At 33.8% G+C, this 20525-nt stretch overlaps 8 protein-coding genes and 1 pseudogene across 9 annotated transcripts, besides 2 other annotated features; 5 read left to right on the top strand and 4 right to left on the bottom strand.

Annotated features, from left to right (window-relative positions):
- Nucleotides 1-53: 53 nt before the first annotated feature.
- On the bottom strand, nucleotides 54-1994 carry TVAGG3_0829490 (SLEI family protein family; the record flags this gene model as incomplete). The annotated part of the gene is made up of 1 exon (XM_001313642.2): nucleotides 54-1994. The coding sequence occupies one exon, from the start codon at nucleotides 1992-1994 to the stop codon at nucleotides 54-56; it is 1941 nt and encodes a 646-aa protein (XP_001313643.2).
- A 2407-nt stretch (nucleotides 1995-4401) lies between these two features.
- On the bottom strand, nucleotides 4402-5525 carry TVAGG3_0829480 (uncharacterized protein; the record flags this gene model as incomplete). Its single annotated transcript, XM_001313641.1, has 1 exon — nucleotides 4411-5511. One exon carries the CDS (start codon nucleotides 5509-5511, stop codon nucleotides 4411-4413), a length of 1101 nt encoding a protein of 366 aa, XP_001313642.1.
- Nucleotides 5526-5836: 311 nt separating this feature from the next.
- TVAGG3_0829470 (histone ubiquitination) lies at nucleotides 5837-6403 on the bottom strand (the record flags this gene model as incomplete). Its single annotated transcript, XM_001313640.1, has 1 exon — nucleotides 5939-6394. One exon carries the CDS (start codon nucleotides 6392-6394, stop codon nucleotides 5939-5941), a length of 456 nt encoding a protein of 151 aa, XP_001313641.1.
- A 19-nt stretch (nucleotides 6404-6422) lies between these two features.
- Nucleotides 6423-7515: a mobile genetic element.
- A 3201-nt stretch (nucleotides 7516-10716) lies between these two features.
- Nucleotides 10717-20525: part of a mobile genetic element that runs on past the window's edge.
- TVAGG3_0829450 (uncharacterized protein) lies at nucleotides 11164-11772 on the bottom strand (the record flags this gene model as incomplete). The annotated part of the gene is made up of 1 exon (XM_051248408.1): nucleotides 11164-11772. A coding segment is annotated over one exon (609 nt), but the record flags the coding sequence as incomplete, so codon positions are not given.
- On the top strand, nucleotides 12789-13875 carry TVAGG3_0829440 (kinase-related family; the record flags this gene model as incomplete). The annotated part of the gene is made up of 1 exon (XM_051248407.1): nucleotides 12789-13875. A coding segment is annotated over one exon (1087 nt), but the record flags the coding sequence as incomplete, so codon positions are not given.
- On the top strand, nucleotides 16742-17152 carry TVAGG3_0829430 (protein of unknown function, DUF4106 family; the record flags this gene model as incomplete). Its single annotated transcript, XM_051248406.1, has 1 exon — nucleotides 16742-17152. One exon carries the CDS (start codon nucleotides 16742-16744, stop codon nucleotides 17150-17152), a length of 411 nt encoding a protein of 136 aa, XP_051083881.1.
- TVAGG3_0829420 (protein of unknown function, DUF4106 family) lies at nucleotides 17526-18062 on the top strand (the record flags this gene model as incomplete). The annotated part of the gene is made up of 1 exon (XM_051248405.1): nucleotides 17526-18062. The coding sequence occupies one exon, from the start codon at nucleotides 17526-17528 to the stop codon at nucleotides 18060-18062; it is 537 nt and encodes a 178-aa protein (XP_051083880.1).
- On the top strand, nucleotides 18310-19107 carry TVAGG3_0829410 (uncharacterized protein; the record flags this gene model as incomplete). The annotated part of the gene is made up of 1 exon (XM_051248404.1): nucleotides 18310-19107. The coding sequence occupies one exon, from the start codon at nucleotides 18310-18312 to the stop codon at nucleotides 19105-19107; it is 798 nt and encodes a 265-aa protein (XP_051083879.1).
- TVAGG3_0829400 lies at nucleotides 19136-20003 on the top strand (annotated as a pseudogene). The gene has a single exon. A coding segment is annotated over exon 1 (868 nt).

Raw genomic sequence — 20525 nt, 5'->3', positions numbered from 1 at the left:
AGCACTTTGTTGAAGAGAGGAAGTACATTGTTGAAGAGAGGAAGCACTTTGATTTAGAGAGGAAGCTGCATGATGAAGAGAGGAAGCACTTTGTTGAAGAGAGGAAGTACATTGTTGAAGAGAGGAAGCATCTTGCTGAAGAGAGGAAGCATCTTGATGAAGAGAGGAAGCACCTTGATCAAGAGAGGAAGCATCTTGATGAAGAGAGGAAGCATCTTGATCAAGACAGGAAGCATCTTGATCAAGAGAGGAAGCTGCATGATGGAGTGAGGAAGCATCTTGATCAAGAGAGGAAGTACTTTGAAGAAGAGAGGAATCACTTTGTTGAAGAGAGGAAGCATCTTGATGAAGAGAGGAAGCATCTTGATCAAGAGAGGAAGCATCTTGATCAAGAGAAGAAGCTGCATGATGTAGTGAGGAAGCTGCATGATGAAGAGAGGAAGCACTTTGAAGAAGAGAGGAAGTACATTGTTGAAGAGAGGAAGCATCTTGATGAAGAGAGGAAGCATCTTGAAGAAGAGAGGAAGTACTTTGAAGAAGAGAGGAATCACTTTGTTGAAGAGAGGAAGCATCTTGATGAAGAGAGGAAGCACCTTGATGAAGAGAGGAAGCATCTTGATCAAGACAGGAAGCATCTTGATCAAGAGAGGAAGCTGCATGATGGAGTGAGGAAGCATCTTGATCAAGAGAGGAAGTACTTTGAAGAAGAGAGGAATCACTTTGTTGAAGAGAGGAAGCATCTTGATGAAGAGAGGAAGCATCTTGATCAAGAGAGGAAGCTGCATGATGAAGAGAGGAAGCACTTTGTTGAAGAGAGGAAGTACATTGTTGAAGAGAGGAAGCATCTTGATGAAGAGAGGAAGCTGCATGATGAAGAGAGGAAGCACTTTGTTGAAGAGAGGAAGTACATTGTTGAAGAGAGGAAGTACATTGTTGAAGAGAGGAAGCATCTTGATGAAGAGAGGAAGCACCTTGATCAAGAGAGGAAGCATCTTGATGAAGAGAGGAAGCATCTTGATGAAGAGAGGAAGCATCTTGATCAAGACAGGAAGCATCTTGATCAAGAGAGGAAGCTGCATGATGGAGTGAGGAAGCATCTTGATCAAGAGAGGAAGTACTTTGAAGAAGAGAGGAATCACTTTGTTGAAGAGAGGAAGCATCTTGATGAAGAGAGGAAGCATCTTGATCAAGAGAGGAAGCATCTTGATCAAGAGAAGAAGCTGCATGATGTAGTGAGGAAGCTGCATGATGAAGAGAGGAAGCACTTTGAAGAAGAGAGGAAGTACATTGTTGAAGAGAGGAAGCATCTTGATGAAGAGAGGAAGCATCTTGAAGAAGAGAGGAAGTACTTTGAAGAAGAGAGGAATCACTTTGTTGAAGAGAGGAAGCATCTTGATGAAGAGAGGAAGCACCTTGATGAAGAGAGGAAGCATCTTGATCAAGACAGGAAGCATCTTGATCAAGAGAGGAAGCTGCATGATGGAGTGAGGAAGCATCTTGATCAAGAGAGGAAGTACTTTGAAGAAGAGAGGAATCACTTTGTTGAAGAGAGGAAGCATCTTGATGAAGAGAGGAAGCATCTTGATCAAGAGAGGAAGCTGCATGATGAAGAGAGGAAGCACTTTGTTGAAGAGAGGAAGTACATTGTTGAAGAGAGGAAGCATCTTGATGAAGAGAGGAAGCACCTTGATCAAGAGAGGAAGCACCTTGATGAAGAGAGGAAGCATCTTGATGAAGAGAGGAAGCATCTTGATCAAGACAGGAAGCATCTTGATCAAGAGAGGAAGCTGCATGATGGAGTGAGGAAGCATCTTGATCAAGAGAGGAAGTACTTTGAAGAAGAGAGGAATCACTTTGTTGAAGAGAGGAAGCATCTTGATGAAGAGAGGAAGCATCTTGATCAAGAGAAGAAGCTGCATGATGTAGTGAGGAAGCTGCATGATGAAGAGAGGAAGCACTTTGATGAAGAGAGGAAGCGTAAGAACCGATAACATTTACAAAATATTAAATTTATTTTGTAAATTTTCCAAAAGCCTTAGTACCAATGTGATATAAATGCTCCAAAAATACCATCCCTCCTTCCAAAAGCGTAAGAACCGATAACATTTACAAAATATTAAATTTATTTTGTAAATTTTCCAAAAGCCTTAGTACCAATGTGATATAAATGCTCCAAAAATACCATCCCTCCTTCCAAAAGCGTAAGAACCGATAACATTTACAAAATATTAAATTTATTTTGTAAATTTTCCAAAAGCCTTAGTACCAATATAATATAAATGCACTAAAAACCCAACTGCCAATAGCATGTATTCAAAAAATGCAATTCAATACAAATTTGATTGCATTTTTTGAGATGGAAGTGTATCTGAATTCACAATTGTAATCCACGAATACACTTCCATCTCATTGATAAGAGGCTAATGTTTTTCTCATTAATAAGGCGCTGTTGACCTCTATCCATAGCCGAAGTGATATTAACGTATGTTAACGTACAAAGTAAAAACATGTTTTTTCTTTTTAAAATCATTTAGTAATTAATAATATTTAGCACTCATAGTAAAAACATTAAAATTTATAAGAATCGTTATGAAGAAAAATTGAGAACTTATGATTTTTATTTAAGAAAATGATTAAATAATATATAAATAACCATATAAACAACATTTTAGATTCCTCTGAAAAGGGTATCTCAAATTGGTCTATGACCAATTGAATGGTTCGCCGGTTATTCAAGGTACGGTAATATTTTGAAAGAATTTTTGTAAGAAGCCGACTTTTACACATTGAATTTTTGACACTTTCTGACAAATTAAAACGTTCAAATTATTTTCAATCCTGAATAAAAGAGAAGAAATTCCAAATGGTATATGGGAAAAATACTATGGGCCTCCGGCTGAGGATTATGTAAATATCACTAATAACTCAAAGCCCACATTTGAAAGATTTTTCTGATTGTATCATTAATTGCAGGATTAATTCGATTAAATTATTGCATTCATTATGCACATATACTGATATTACAAGAAATGAAGGAGATGGTGGTTGCATCTACTTCAAATGTGATAGTTCCATTGTCCAAGATCGATTTTGTTCTATTAAATGTTACAATTCGGGCTACGGATTACATTCAAACACATATCTTAAATCACAAACAAAAATTAATAAAAATTTCGTCAATTTAGGTTCTCTTTATCAATGCGGCTTTGACAACACCGGAAAATCCAGTTTAGATCATTCTTACGGAGATATAACTCTTATCTCTTCGAATATCACAAATACAAGATGTAAAGATTATGCTGGTTATGATATTAGAAATGATCCAGTTAATATTAACTTTTGTTGTTTCGTTTCAAATGATAACCATGATGGAAATTCCATTTGCTTATGTCATTCTAGAAACCGAGATTCGTTTGTCAAAAGATCAATATATAAAAATAACTCAGGTAAGATTGATAATTTTAATGGAATCATTTCAACAACTTCATCAAATATTACTTTCTCAGAATGTATTTTCGTAGAAAATAAAGCAAATAATACTATTAGTGCATCGGATAGCATTATAACATTAATAAATTGTATCGGTGATGATTTATCATTCAGTTCTTCATATAATGGTATAGTAAATACAGAGCAAATAGAAACCGATTCGTTTAACCTCGCTCTGAGGCTTCTTTCCTTAGGAAAATGTGAAGCAGTGCATCCATTTTCATATGAACCAAAGAAAAATAAAACTGATGATCAGAACAATATGCAACTGAAAATGATTTCAAAAAAGAGGAGATAGATTTTCAATTAACATTTCTTAAAAAACATTATGATTCTCTTAAGACATTCTCTAAATTTTATGATATCAATGCTTTTATACTCCAATTTTCTAAGGTCAAAAGCTAATATTTTTGGTTGGGAAAAAGTTATTATAGTTCCTTATATAATACCTAACATGGTTGTTAAAGTTTTTTACTATTAAAATAAAGATATGTTGACATAATGGAAGCATGTCAAAAATTGGTAAGTGCATCATTAAGTCATATGAATTATATAAATCTATGGGCAATGGAAATGCTTCCAAATTTGGCATTGAAATTGTCTAATTTTTTTTCTATAATCATTAGAGTCATATTAAAACATCTCATAAAGAGTGCATTTATCCATATTTGACTTTAATTCATATTTTTGACAATAGGCATGAAGCATTTGAAAATCATTCTTAAACAACAGATTTGAAGGCTATGTCATACAGACTTAAATGTATCCTGTAGAGCCATCCCTACTACATTTATGGGCGTGAATTATTTCCACTTTGTATTAGATTTTACATGATCATATATATTCAGAATACCATTTTACTTGAATCAGAGCCATAATTGCTTTGGAAATGTTTAAAAAAAATCATGAATTTAAAATATTTTATTTCAAAGAGAAGTAGATTATCTTATCCTTAGTAATCTTCTTGCAATTCTTCTTCAACAACTGCATGAAGGCATGTCTCTGGTGTTCAGTCTGTAGGTATTGATTTTTAAATCTTGAGTTGATATCATTAAGTGTTGCTCTTCCAACATCCATGAAGTATCTGACGAGTTCCTCTTCTTTAATTGGTTTCTCACCTGTAACTTCAATAGCGATCTTCTTGATGTCTTCTTCAGCGACTGGTTTAGTAACAGCAGGAGTCTGTTTCTTCTTCTTGTCCTTCTTGTCTTCTTCTTCTCCGTCTTCTTCACTGTCTGTTTCGAAGTCTGATTCACTCAGTTTTCCGAGAACTTCTTCGACATCTTCTACAACATCATCTTGAAGGAATTCTTCATCGTCTACGTGGAAATCGACCTCGGCATCAATATCATCATCTTCAGCACGCTGTCTACCGCGTTTCTTGATCTCTTTGACGACATCTTTATCGCCGATATTTTGTAATGACTGATCATCAACATCTTCGAATTCTTCGTCATCGTTTTCGTCACGAAGAGATTGTATGAAGTTTTCTTTGCGTGCTTTGGCTTCTTCTTCAAGTAATTTGACGTATTTCTTGTTAAAAGCTTTTCTGTTGTCGTAGCTAGCTTTAAGCTTATCTTCTGCAAGACGCTCGCATTCATCGGCATCTTGTTCTTTGACATCTTTCGTAATTACAAAGCTATCAGAGAGTAAATTGAGTACATAGCGTCCTTTTTCTGGTGTAATGACTGCAAAGTGAGTACGTTGGCTTTCATCACATGTAAGAGTATATTTTGTTCCGTCTCCTGTTGTTAACGCCCATGGTTCTTGATTTGGAATTGGATCTGGTCTTCTGCTTGCAGCTTTGAAGTCTGTACGTCTTTTTCTGACATACATCTGCTCATTGTGGACTGTACCACCATTTGGTCCTGGATCTACTGTTGGTTGCCAAAGATAAATTGGCTGTTTTTCTTGATTTAGCATCCATTGAGGTTGAGAGGTGTTCTTGAAATAATTTAACTTGTGGGCTGGATCATATTCGAAGTATAAAGGAAATGTTTCGGACCGAATTGGTTCTCCCATAAGAATTTTTTTAAAAAACAATTATCGATAGAATTACGATTATTTTCAATTCAATTTTTGCAGATCATTTTTATAAGACTGAATGTAGGCGTAATTTTAACACTTACAGAGGCAAAAATTTTGGCCTGTAATTGAAACAGGTATTTCTTTCTATGGGTAGTATGAATCATACACAATACAGTATCTTCCATTTTATCAACATAAATCTTTCCTTATATAACAAATTTAATACTTTTAGATAATATAGCTGGAGAAACACTCTCTTTTTCATAGAAAAGTTTCAAATATTTTGAAAAAAATAATATTATCTGTTGAAATGATTATTGTGAAAAGAGAAATTATATTTATTGCATGTATTTAAAGTTTCTGATGTAATAATATCTGCCCAATATGGTAATTAAATAATAGCCGACAAAATTTTCAAAATTTACTGAGTCCATGAATCTTCAACACACTGTCTAACACGATGAATGTATTCTGGTCTGTTTTCTTTATATAGCTGGGCAGCCTCTGCGTTAGCTGGTGAATTTGGATTTGGATCTGTAAGTAATGACTGAATTGAGGTCAAAACTGCCGAGATATCATATGCTGGACTCCAGTTGTTTTGAAGGATATCAAGACAGATTGAGCCGTTTCGGTAAACGTTGGGATGGAAAATTGGGGTTGTGAATTTAACTGATGGAGGAACATGTGGGTATTCTTCTGTGAACTTCAATGTAAGTTTGAAAACACCATCTTCCCAACTTGTACCTTCTGGGCCAAAAATTACTGCATTCCAAGACATGATGTTATCTGATTCTGGTGAGGCTGAGAGACCTTGTTGTGGATCATTTTTGAGTTTTCTGAAATCATGAAGTAATCTCCTACGCGCATCAGTTGTCATGAGAGAAATATTTCAAAATATTAATTAAGGGTCCACTGTAAAAATTGAAAGTCTCTCAAAATTGAGAGGCGATTTGCAAATAATTGTTATCGTCTTTTTTCGAAAATCCACTTTTCCTAGTGTTCTGATTAATATTTTGTGAATGTAACAATAAAGTATATGTTTTAGTAAGATGATAATACATTCTATCTCTTCAAATCACATAAAAATTGCAAAATCAGCGAATTTTATAAGAACATGATTTTTTCGAATTTTTTCGCTTCTGGATGCGTGTTTTGAAAAATAGATATTTTCGAATTTTGATTTTAATTTAAGTATAAATTTTATATTAGGAATTTTTTTGACCTATTTCCAATCATTAATTCCTAAGTTTTTCTAGGAATTTAATTGAGAAGAAATTAGGAAATTCGGTTTAATGCCATTACATCCTAATATTGTGATGCATGTAGTTTATATTTATTGAGGCTAATGCCGGAATATCGTGCATTTTATAAAAAATTCAAAGAATTGACAATTGGATAGCACAAATTTAATTCTCTAGACAAAGTATTATTGTTTATATATTCAAAGCATTATCCTTCGTTTTGAAATGTTGGCCAAAATTTTCGTGTTATTTTTTGTGTTTCAGCATAAATTATGTATTGACTTATGAAAGATAAGCATTTTATTCATTATCATAAAGATATACCAAAACAAATTGATAAAATTTAAAAAAATGTGTATTTTAGTGGGTATTATTCTGGCCAATGCCCATTTTTAAACGATTTAATATTGACCATATCAATAGCCGACTCAATGTAAAAATTTAGATATTATTTTTTTCATTATTCAAACTTTGATAAATTTTAGTATAATGAATGATTTTGTTTTGTGTATGATACAGAAATGAAAAGCTTGATTAATATCATTTTGCATTTTTTCAAGAATGTTAGAGTACATCTACATTAAAAAATCGGATTCGAATTGCGATACTGCATCAAATTGTTGCACATCTGATAAGGATCTCAAAAGAGTAAAGTTAATTTTTTTGTGTTTTTTTAAGTTTTGGGCCTTAGTAAAAACACCATCTTGAGCAATATTTTTGGGACGATGATAGGCCTTATTTGGCCTTACAGTGGACCCTTAAAATTTTTTTTAAGTGTTCAGATGAAAATTACTTAATGGGATCAGGAATCACATATAATTCCAATAGTACTTCAAAATTTTATTAATATGAAGGCTTTTTTAAAATTTTTACGTGGTTTTTCTAAATTTTACAAAGAAATGTTGCTGGGGATATTAGGTTCATATTTGAACATATTTCTCTCTGTTCCTAAAGAGGAGTTGAAAGATTTCTTCAAATGGATCCATTTCCAAATTGAAAGCCAAATTCTCATTGTCAATGCTGATAAAAGCTATTTTGTCTCCCTTTGTCTCTTTGTTTATCTTAATAAAGCAGAATCAGTTCGTATCAACAATACAATATGGAAAAATCTTAATCTTTTTACAAAATGGAACAAATGAATCAAACCATTTCTACAGCATAATTACAGAAATAATTTATGCATAATGCAGTTTCATTATTGACATATAAACACTAGGTTTCATTTTCAAAAATTTAAAAAAAGAAAAAGGTGTATGTTATTGAGGTGAAATAAGAAATTCGGCTATTTCTTTTTTATTTTTAATTGTTGCATAATGAAGAGGAGTTTGTCTAAGATTATCTTTTTCATTGATATTTGCGTCATGCGAAATAAGAACTTTGGTTGTATCTTTACAATCAAAAAGTATTGCAACATGAAGACCTTCTCAAAGTTTATTTTTTAATTGAACTTGCATCATGTGAAAGAAGAACTTTTGTCATTGCTTTATAATTATTAAATGCTGCCCGATTAATATTGATATTTCCATTTTCATCTTTTTCATCGATATTCACCCCAAGTTAAAGAAATTTTTCTCAATGTGATCAAAAATGAGTTTAATCAAAATAAACTAGAAATGAGTCAAGAATACAAGAATATTTCAGAAACATTAGCAATAACAGAATGATCATAAATGTTTCCAAAAAGTTTCCGTTAAAACGAATGTGATACACGTCTCCAAAGATTCAAAATTTCTCTCCAACATGGAGGAAATGTGAGGTGAAATCAATGATGTTTTAACACTCATATCTTTACAAGCAAAAGAAGAATATCCATTATTATCAATCACCTAATGATGTTTGGGAACTCTTTTACAATACATCACCTAATTCAGAACCGATTCGAGGCACAAACGTTGCAGCAAAATCAACAAATCATGAATGTTTCATCTACGAAAGCATATTTATCACAATTTCAACACACAGTGCCATATATTTTACTAATGCAAACAATAAGTTCCTTAACTCTGATTGTTCATTTACTAACTGCAGTAGTATTACAAATAGTGGATCTATCAACTTTGATTGTGATAGTTCCATTGTACAATATCGATCATGTGGCTCCAGATCAAAAACAAGCTCGTATCAAGGGCATCATTCATATGTTAATTTAATTGAAAATTCAAATAATAAAAATTATATTTATGAAAGTTCTTTTTATGCATGCGGAGATATAGCAAAAGATAAAACAAATTATCTTATGTATGGAAATATTGAAGTTAAATCAATCAACACAAGTTTCTGTGAAGCAGACTATGACTCATGAATAATTCTAAGAACTTCAACTAGTTTAAGTAACATGACATTTTCATCAATTTGTAACACAACATCAACTTATTTAATTTTCGAATTAGATTCTGGTAACTATAATTTTAATTTTTGTAATGTTTTGAATAATGAACACAAAGAATCTAAATATGGAACATTCTATGCAGGTGGCTCAACTGTTCTTATTGGAAACTATTCATTCCTTGGAAACTCAGGACCAGGAGATGAATTTCATCAAACTGGTTCTGGTTCAATTACAGTTAAAGATTCTTTCTGTGACAGAAAAGATAAATCGCGTAGATCAGTTACACTAAATAATGTTCAAAATATATATTCTATTCATAATCTTTCTCACTTTTCATCATATCTGTGTGAAGCAGAGTTTCCTATTTTAGATTTAGTGATAAAGAAAAATATTATCACCTATGATGAAATTGTTTATCATTATTCATATCATTTTAATTCTTTTTGCATTGTTTTACTAAAGAAATAAATAACTTTTTCTACAATCCCATTAAGTTCCGAATCATGCATTCTTCTATTCGCAGCTATACGCCAACACAATTTACTACAAAATCGTTTATATCGATATTAGAGCCCACAACTCAAAACCAATACAACAATATATCTTTATGGAGAAGAATTTCTTATAATTATACGGAATATTTTTGGGATATGCTTCTTTGTATCTTTATCTAATAATGTATCTTTCGTTACAGACCTTGCTTTTGCTGCCTCTATTACGCACTCTTTAGGAAAGAACTATACCACTAAGTATACGAAATCCGAATTACATCTAATTTTAAATTGTCAAGTGCGTGTCATTTGATAAATGCTATAACATGAATCATTCTTTGCTTGGTTCTAAACATCAGATTGTGATGATTTGCGATTGCCTTGATCAGTCATTAAAAAATTATGGGTTCTGATGGACCATCTCTCTCCCCTCAATAAATTTTATGCAATAGAAAAAACAATCCTGAACATAAAAAAGAAAGATAGTCTATAGAAACACCAATTCAAGTGAACTTGGCATACGTTATTGAGAAGATTGTAACCAATGTAGAATATTGATATTTCATTAGAAACTTTACAAAAATGAGAATTAAAAGATTTTATTTTTTTGCGCATATTCATGTATTATGATTTGATAACGATAAAAACGGTTTTGATTTATTTTTCAAAGAGCATTCCTACTATACATGATGAGATCTAAATGGATTTCTTGGCATAGAAATCTCTAACAAAGATATCTCATTAGAAATTTAGTGTACAACATGTTTCTTTCATTATATTTATTCCTTAATCTCCAAACTTTTGGCATTGATTCCTGAATTTTAAGGTGAATTATAGTTTTAATACTTTTTATTAAGTATTCTTCGAGCAATACTATTTCAAGAATTTTTTATTACATTTTTATTAGTCCATTGATTCAACCTTGTATTCTGACTTGAAAGAATAAATCAGTTGTTATCGTATTTTTAAATTTGATGAGTTATTAATATCATCAAATTGAGATTCTTTGAATTTTAATAAAATTACTTCATTTTAAATCTATATTACATTTTGGCTTGGAGAAACACACATATCTGAGACATTGCTTATAAATAATTATAATCAATTTCTACAAAAATATTCAAAAATATATTTTTTAAAAAAAAAAAAAAGGTGGGGCTTCCAGGGGCTGCGCCCCTTCTAGCCCCGAAGATGTTTAGTATAAATGAAGTTTTTATTCGGAAAATTGTTAGTCTTCTGGTGTGAATTCGGAGGACTCTTCTTCTTCCTCCTCTTCCTCTTCTTCGTCATCGTCGGCGTAGTGGAGGAGGACGTAGTTCATCCAAATTCTGTATGGACGTCCTGATTTGGATTTAAATGAGATGGACATATTTTGTGTGAGTGTTATTTCAGTTTCGATAAAGAGTTGGTGTGCTGGTTTGAATATATGTTCGACGTTGGAGAATTTGTGCAACTCATCTTCTCCCAATTCTGTATTGATACAGACTTCGATGAAGTCACCACTGAGAATGTCTTCACCTGTGGGCATATCCACAACAATTAAATGAACGACACAATAGTTGTGAAATTCATTAGTAGGAAATACTGTTGCAGGCGTATTATATGAGGGGAAAAATGTTTTTTCTTCCCCAAATTCATCTGCTACTTCATCTTCATCGTATCCGTTGTTAAAAGCTTTAAATTCATGTACAATTTGAGCAAATTGTTGACGGAGATTTGGTGGCATACGTAAGCAAGCTTGTAACAATGTCCTACCTTCCACACACTCAGCAAATATGGGAAGGTAGGAACATATAATGTCCGTCAATTGGTCCTGGTTGGGGACCAATTGACAGAGTTTTGTGTATGCCGTTATTGTTTCTTTAACGGTATTTGTGTAGATACGGTTATATGGAGTATTTCCCTGGTTGTTAAGGGAAAAATACTCATCCGATTGTAATTTCAATCTTGACCTCAACTCTTTGTTCGGTATTCTTTGGTCTATTCTTAGAGCTGTATTTGTTCGTGCGGGCTGTGGTTTTAAAACATTCGAGTCAAGTTTTAATTGCTTCGAATTGGATGTCGATTTGAATTGGGAGTCTTTTGAGTTCTCCTGAGCTTGGTTCTGTATTAAAGACTGAATAGCAGTGTCAGCTTCTTGTTTTTCGAGATAGTATTCTATTGAATTGGGCTTCACTGTTCGAGACGCGTACATTATGAAAAATGAACTGTTTTTTCGGACCACTCATAGAAAAGTTTGAGATGAACCGTTTTCGTCAACGGTAACCCCCTCTATTTTTTTATTTTATTTAATAGTTACCGTTGGAAAACCGTTCCATCTCAAATATTGAATGAACTATAAACGTTTTTTGTTTTCTATATATGCTTTTTTGTCCAACGGTAAAACTTTTTGCACAACGGTTTTTGAGAGTCATCGCCGTTGACCGAGTAGTTTTTTGTGCTGAACAAAAAGTGTCATATAAACATCTGTCAAAAACCGTTTTTTACTTCACTTAAAATGCCACGTAAGCTACGTAAGAATATACGTAAGAGGAAGGGAACATTGAAACATCCAATAGTAAAACTGACACCACAACAACAGTTGCAACAACAAATTATGAATGACCCCACTATGTTGCAACAAATGTCAAGCAACTCTATGCTTTTAAACCGAGTTATTGGTGCACAGAGTGGAGGTTTAAGAGCGGCACTTTTAGCGAAAATGGCAGGCTATGGTGGAGCTGCAGACGGAACAGCTTATAACCCTCAAAGTCAAATGAATTTGAGTTCACTCAAAAATCAAATAACATATGTCAAAAAGTCAAACATAGACATACAGAAACAAATAAGTGAAAACGAAAAGAAACTAGAATATGACAGACACACAAAGAAACTCAATGAGTTAAACGTAGAGAAAAAGAAGAAAGAAGAACAACTGAAAGAACTAAGTACAGAGGAATATGCGAAAAAAGTGTCAGAAAAAGCAGCAGAAGTAGCAAAATGGAACAAGATGTTATAAATTTGAAAAACCATACTACTCAATATAAAGTACTGAAAGATGAAGAAATAAAACAAAAAGCCCTGAAGACATATATGGATAGCGATGAGTATAAAAAAGAAGTTGAAGCAAATGTAAAGGCAGAAAAACTTTTACAGTTGCAAAACCAAACCGTACAGTATGAAAACTTAGCACAAGAAAGTAAAAATAACGACGCAGCCATGCAAAAGGCAATGAAAAGCGCAGAATATATAAAAGCTAATAATGACTGGTTAGATGCCCAAGCCAACGCCAAAGCAGCCCAACTTATAGGGTCAATAAGGACAAAAATACAAGCGGATGAAGACAGTTCAAATGAAGCTTTAATGAATGCTGACTTTAAGAACGCCTTCGAAGCTCTTCATAGTAAGGTGAAACTAGTGAACGACTTCTCATCTGGAAAGAAACTGAAGTCTGAAGGTTTCGACAAAGAGTTAAGAGAAGTAGCACAAAATATGACGAAAATAACAGATGCAGCAACGAGACAGGCAGTTCAAAGTGCCTATGACGCCGTTAGAGCAACTGTTGTGGAAAGTCAAGAAAAAGAGTTACAACAGACCAAAACAGACCTAGTAAATGCTTTCTTAAAAACGAAAAGTCAGGTAGGACATTATGCTGCAGATGGAACATATGTGCCAGCTGGTGGAACTTATATACCAGCTGGTGGAACTTATATACTAGCTAGTGGAACTTATATACCACCAAACCCTCCAAGAGAAGCACCTGCACCAGGACTACCTAAAACATTTACATCGTCACATGGACACAGACACAGGCATGCACCAAAACCAACACAACAACCAACAGTTCAAAATCCAGCACAACAACCAACAGTTCAAAACACTGCACCACAACCAACAGTTCAAAACACTGCACCACAACCAACAGTTCAAAACACTGCACCACAACCAACAGTTCAAAACACTGCACCACAACCAACAGTTCAAAACACTGCACCACAACCAACAGTTCAAAACCCTGCACAACAACAACCACAAACAGAGCAAGGACATAAAAGAAGTAGAGAACAAGGAAACCAAGAATTCTTAAAAATGCTTAAGGAAAATTATGGTTACCCAGATACTCTTGACTTTAGTGACAGATATAAAGAAGCTATTAGAAAGTTCAAGGAAGGAAATACTGACCCGAACCTATTTAGCTTTATGGTTCAGCACCAAATGGGATATAATTTCAAACCTGGAAAATACAAGCTCGCTAAGGGATATGATTTAATAGCATATCATCCAAATGACATGATGAATTTACTCCGAGATATTTGGTGTCAGAGATAAATGATAATTCAACTCTCTTCATGAAACGCGTAAAAAATAGAGACGGAACGAAAGAAGAAAGGTTATGAATGCGGATGGCTTAAATAGGGAACTTGTTAAAAACGGTCTCGGAATATATGAAATGCCAGCAGATGAGGTACAAGAAACTCCACAGGAAGAAGTTCAGATACAACCAGACATGGAAGAAATAGTTCAGCAACAACAGCTAGAAGAGCCTGAAGGAAACGAACAAGTCCCTCCTTTGGAAACTAACTTCACAGAACTAGATGAAGATTTGGAACAGCCGAAAAATCTTGACCCTCAACAAGTGTATGCGGAGAATATGGAATCTTTCCAAGAGTCTAAGAAAAATTCAGCTGACATAGTAGAAGAATATCGAAAAATGTTCGCCGACATACAAAAGACTCCAACATCAGATGAAAATATTCAGCATAGAATGGAAGTACTGAAAGAAAATGTACGCAAATACAATAACCCTTTTTACTTACGACCATATAACGTTCAATCTTTGGCTGAACTCGGTGAAAATAAAAGGTTAAATTTCAACAAAACATATAGAAATGAAACATTGTTTAAAGTTCATTCAGAACCTAACCAATATGGAAACAAACCTACTTTTGTTTCTGCAGACTATGGAACTACAATGAGATGGGGTCATAAAGCTAATCCGGATAGGTGGTTCATAAACTTACAACCACAATTCCAAGAAGTTGTAGACGCAATGGAAGTGAATGGTGAACCAGATATAGGGTATTTTCAGCGCGGCTTTAATGCCATTGAAAGATATGAAAGATGCAGATATTTTGGACCAGTATGAAATGAACATGGCTGATGGAAATATAACACCTGACGTTCTAGAACATTTATCTCAAAGAACTACACAAAACCATAGAGATGGTATATTTGGTGAAGAGTTTAGAAAGAAAGTTAGGGAGAGAGAAGGAAGAGAACCTATTGTACATGACCTTGCAAACGAAAGTTTGCAAAATGTCATAAAAAACTTACTTTGCAGACAATGAACCGAGAAGGATGAATATTTAAGAAAACTCAAATGGACAGTACCAAATGAAATGTTAGTATTGAAAAACATGTTCCTTGACAAAATAAAACCAACTACAGAAATAAATGACGCAAGACTGAAACATTGGGTAAAAGCTTTCCCATTCACAAAAGATATTATTGGTAACATGGAAAGAAAACCAGAATGGCTACAAAAACATATATTTGGAAACGAGCTTATTCCATATGGACAAGCTCTGTTTGAAGAGCTTGAACCGGAAACTCAGGAAAGAGTCATGCAAACAATACGCGAAGACTCAAATACAAACTATGACAAAATCTTTCTAGGATATAGGTTACCTGAGATGGGCGACCAGAGCCCAAAGGCAAAAAGGACATGGGAAATTTACAACATACTAGGTGAACATGAGGCAAAGATGCAACAACTTGAAGCAGAGGGCAAGTTACCAAAAAGCGACACCAAAGAAGAAGAGTAGAACAAAGTGAAAGTAGTGAAGAAGTAACTTCATCTAGTGAAAGTAGTGGCAATGAAGGAAAAAGAAGAGTTAAAAACTCAGTCAGGAAGAAAGTAAAGCTTGGTCCGAGTGGGTTCTATTATGACACATAAATCCAACATATCTATATTTTTACCCATATGAAATGTACGCCGCTCAGAATATAACGCCAACAGTTTTGGATGCCTATGAACGGAAATGTTCCGAATGGTATAACGAATGCGACAATGCCATTAGAAGGTCAGAAATAGTTCCTGGAACTTACGAATATACAACTGCTGTTTCTTATGGAAACGTAGGTGAGTTTGGAGAAGGTTCTTCAACAACAGTAGATATTGCTTGCGACAGGTTTCATATTATTTCTATTGACAACTCATTCTTATACGTGGAACAAGACATTGAAATAAAACCTTCTGCCAAGTTGTCTGACAAGAAAGGTTGCAATGGAATTTTCTATGTCGGATACCAATATGCTCCAGAAGTTTTCATGGGATATAAGATATATTCTAACTCTGACTTAGTTCAAACAGTAACATGGGCAAACTATGAATGGTTCGCTTTGAAACTCAGTACAACCACAAGCTAGAGAACAAACAGACCAGTATGCAAATATTGAGAAAATAAGAAGACTTGACCCTAACGTTCCAGGAGTTTATGTTAACCTTTCTGGACAAACTGCAGCAGCACTAACCAAAGTAAAACTGAAACTTAGAGTTCCTTTGTCATCTTTCCTCATCTTCAGGTTTTAAGATACTTGCCAAACTGGGCAGGAAAAATTTCTATTCGAACTTACTCCAAGCAAAAATAACTTAGTCATTGCACCAACACAAGACCCATTCACTATTACAGACGTAAAGGGAACAAATCAAACATCATTCGCCGAATTTTGCAAAGACAAAGTTGACTTAGACTTTGGTTTCTCAAACTTCAACAATGAAGTAAACTATTATTTCAATGCTGCTGGAACTGCTTGGGACCCAGTTAAGTTCACATGCGAAAAGTTTGAATGCAAGAGAATAGAAAGCAGACTTGCAGTCTATATGTTGGACCCAGATATTTCAAATGCTTTAGCTGCCAAATATATTGCAGTTCCACTTATGTTCCCTATACACCAAATATCTGTCAAAGACTTTGCAGGTGAAGTTGGAAACCAAAGTGCTGACCCAGGTGCAAGAACAGATATTGCTTTAACAACTGCAATGAAACATGCAGATACTATGTTTGTACTGTTCAGACGAACTATAAATGACTATTCTTGTTTCTACAACCCCGGTATTAAATATCATATAAAACATAGATGGCAAATATTATCCAAGAGAAGAATATTCTACAGTTGAGGATATGAGGTCATACAACTTGACATTAGATGCTATGAACTTTAACAACAACTTCACAACAACCATTAACCCTGAAATGCAAAGTTCTATTATGCCATATGTGAAAGTATGGACTCATACAGGAGGTCAAAAAACTCAATATACAAATGGAGACCGTTCAAACTTTTGGCTTGGCATTCCATTTGCTGACTCAGAAGACTTTATGGGTGGTATTTCAACTGTTGGTACTGTACAAATACAATATACTGGTGACAGAGACGGTCCAGATGAACTGAGAGCAAAGAAGTTTACAAAACCAATAGCACTTTTCACGGAAGATGCTCTTTTGAAGATTCGTTCGATGAAACCTGCTGGGGCTCCTCAGATTGGCATAACGACAGCTTCCATCGAGCAGATTTTGGCAGCAGGTCAGTAAGTTGTTCTTTGAACACTTCTCACCATCGTAAATAGTTATACGCCAGTTTTGACATAATATTGTAAGATAAACTTACCTTTAGAAATATCTGTAAGTTTTGTTGTTATATTTTGTCAACGTCAAGAACTTTCACCATCTCGGTTATACCAACTTTCTTTGCTTTATGAAAATATTTTGGTTCAGCAAATATTGCTATTCTATAACATTTACCATTGTTTGTATAAAGAACTATTCTGTCAATGTATTTGTATTGTTTGTGTGTGTAAACTTTGTTTTGCTTCAATTCAAAGAGATATCCGAATACGTCCATCTTTTTATTCTAAGTAAAATGTCATTTCCGAAAAATAGAAGCGTGAGTGTTTCAAAAGGTTTAATGGCGGTGGCAGATGTGAAGTTAAATTCACCAACTCAAACAAACAGTCAAAGTGTTGTTGTCAATGTCAAAGACAGAGATGTTGAAGTGGGGAAACCATACGAAGACGAAGATGGTATAGCAATTGTTCCTGTAAAAGAACAACCAACATATCCTGAAGTTAGCAGAGACTTAAGTTCTGTTGCAGATATTCGAAACGACTACCAACAACTGAAAGACAAACTTCAAACTCAGGAGAAGATTTGTCAAGCTTTAAGTATAATGTTAAACTTGGTCGAACACAACCCTGTAAAAGTGAACTCATATGTCATTGCACCTCATGAAGTTTTGAAAGAACTATTGAAACTTTTGACAGAGGCAGACAATATAAACATCAAAGAAATAGAACCCGACATTAGTTGCTGTGGTGTTTCATATAATGTCATTGACAAGATATACGTTATGAAAGGAGGTGAAACGTTGAACTTAAAGTATAGTTTCCCAGACGTCATAAAAATATTTGACGACCACAACATTTCATTAAAATTTATTTGCTAAGTAAAAATGTCAAAACTTCTTGAAAGATGTTTGAAGAAAAATAATATAGACTTTATTTCATGTAAAGGACTTTACACACTTTTGAACGATATGAAAGACCCTGTTTTGTTTGTTCGTGTAGACAAAGGAAAGTTCTATGTCTTTACAAAATATTTGAACTTCTTAGACAGAGAACTTCAAGAAACGCCATGTGAAAGTTTAGATGAAGTTCTTCTCCACTTTCAGAAAAACTTTTAAATATATATAAATGGCAGAAGATATAATGGTTTATACTATTACGACTAAAAACCCTGAGTCATATAATTCTATAACAACAAACTTACAAAGTCCTCAAGGACGATATTGTAAACTAACTTTAAACACAATGACGACTAAAGCCTGTTTTGCTCTTTTGACACCAGAAGACTTTATTGTTGTGAATGGTAAAAAATACTCCTTTGAAGATACTTACTCAGATATACCACCAACAGGTTTTGTTGACTTATTTAATACTTTAAGGACGGGTGTAACATGTGCTGCAACTAGAGCAGGTTTCATTATGTTTGGATGTCCGACTGAGTTTACTATAAACGATATGAGCTGTAATACAAAACTTATTTCTGGTTTTTACTACCAACAGTTTCCTATAACAGGAAAAGGTGTCATACAAGGAATGTCTATTCCATTGACATTAAGCACACCAATCTTATATATTGTTTCAAACTTAGGTTCAAAGTGTTATTCGAATGTCGACAGAAACTATTATGACCAAAAGATACTTATGCGTATAAACAATACTTTCTCTGCTGGTTTGCCTATTGTTCATTCGAATGCAGAATTTTCAACCTTAGTGAACTCAAACACTTTGGCAAGTATAACGTTGACATTAGTTGACGCAAACTTTGTTCCTGTAAAACTTTTATGTCCTATGTATTTGTCAATGACGGCAGAAAGTTTCGAATTGGAAGATGCAACTGGTGAAAGTATTGTATTACAAGAACAACTTCAACAACAAATAGCTCAAGAACAACAAATGCAACAAATGCAACAACAAAGTCAAGAATAAAAAAAATATTTTTTTTATTTTTATAAAAATGTACAGAATAGATGTTTCAGATTTTTATGACTTCCAAGCATTCAGAAATATGTGTCCATTTCGAGACTATAACAAAGCAGTCGAGAATTTGAAACGTTTAGTCATTTATGTCGACTCTGCCCCAGAATGTTATGTTATGAAAGAATGGGATGTGTCTTTAACAAACCTAAAGCGACAATAGTTTCAGAACAAGAATGTAGACAGAAACTTAAGAAAATAAAAGTCGTACAAGTTGGCATGAAGATGTTAGATGCTTGGGATATCTTATTGTCAAAGTTAGAAGATTTTTCAGTTCGAGGTAAAAGTTCTATACACCTTCTCCAAACTTCTATTCTATCTTCACTGGATATAAATACGAACAAGTAGAATGGAAAGAAAATATTATAGAAGCTTGGTTAGACCATGTCAAAGAAATTATATGCAATGGAAACGAAAGAGTCTATGAGTATATCTTATGTTGGTTTGCAAACATCTTACAACATCCAAGTGCTAAAAATGAAACTGCTCTCATTATAATTGGAAAACAAGGAACTGGTAAGAACACATTCTTTACAGATATTTTGTGCAAACTGTTAGAGGCTATTCGAACCCGAATATGACAAACTTAGAAAACATCTGCGGTAAATTTAACTCTTCAATGAGAATATGAAACTTATAGTTTGCAATGAACTTCAAAGTATAGATACAACAAAAGTTTTGAACTCAGATGCTTTGAAGAGTCTTATAACAGACAAAGTTGGAGTTGTTGAAAGAAAATATAAAGACCAAAGAGTTTGTGAAAATGTTGCAAACTTCATTATGGTTTCAAACAATGCTGTTCCGATGAAGTTAGAAAGTTCTGACAGAAGATATGTAGTTGTCAGAACGTCAGATTCTCATATGCAAGATACAGAATATTTTGACGACTTAGCAGAAACTTTGACATCTGACTTTTACAACCACTTGTTCTCATATTTTATGACATTAGATATTTCTAAGTTCAATCCAAGACAAATTCCACATACCGAAGAGAGACAAACATTGTTAGAAGCAAACAAGAGTGTATATGAACTGTTCATAGATGAAACTGACTTTGAGTGTTTAGATGAAAGGTCATTGTACGATTCGTATAAACAATATTGTCAAGAATATGGTTATATGACAGCGTCTAAACGAACATTCTTGGCAAATGTCAAAAGTCTTTTAGATGTTCAGAATGGTGTATATACAAAGAAAAATTTTTCTGAGTAAATTTAAAAAAAATATTTTTTTATCCGATAGAAAAGATGGCAAAATTCATCTCAGTACAAGTACATGTCAGGACTTAAAGAAGAACTAGACCCATTCACATATTTGAATGTTTACTTCTACCATTTTGAAAAGTCTTCATTCAGCAAAGTTTGGAACAT

The sequence above is a fragment of the Trichomonas vaginalis genome, chromosome VI (genome assembly GCF_026262505.1).
Source record: "Trichomonas vaginalis G3 chromosome VI, whole genome shotgun sequence".
Lineage (NCBI taxonomy): Eukaryota > Parabasalia > Trichomonadida > Trichomonadidae > Trichomonas > Trichomonas vaginalis.
Note: the sequence above shows the minus strand (reverse complement) of the source record. Positions and strands in the feature narration are given on the sequence as shown.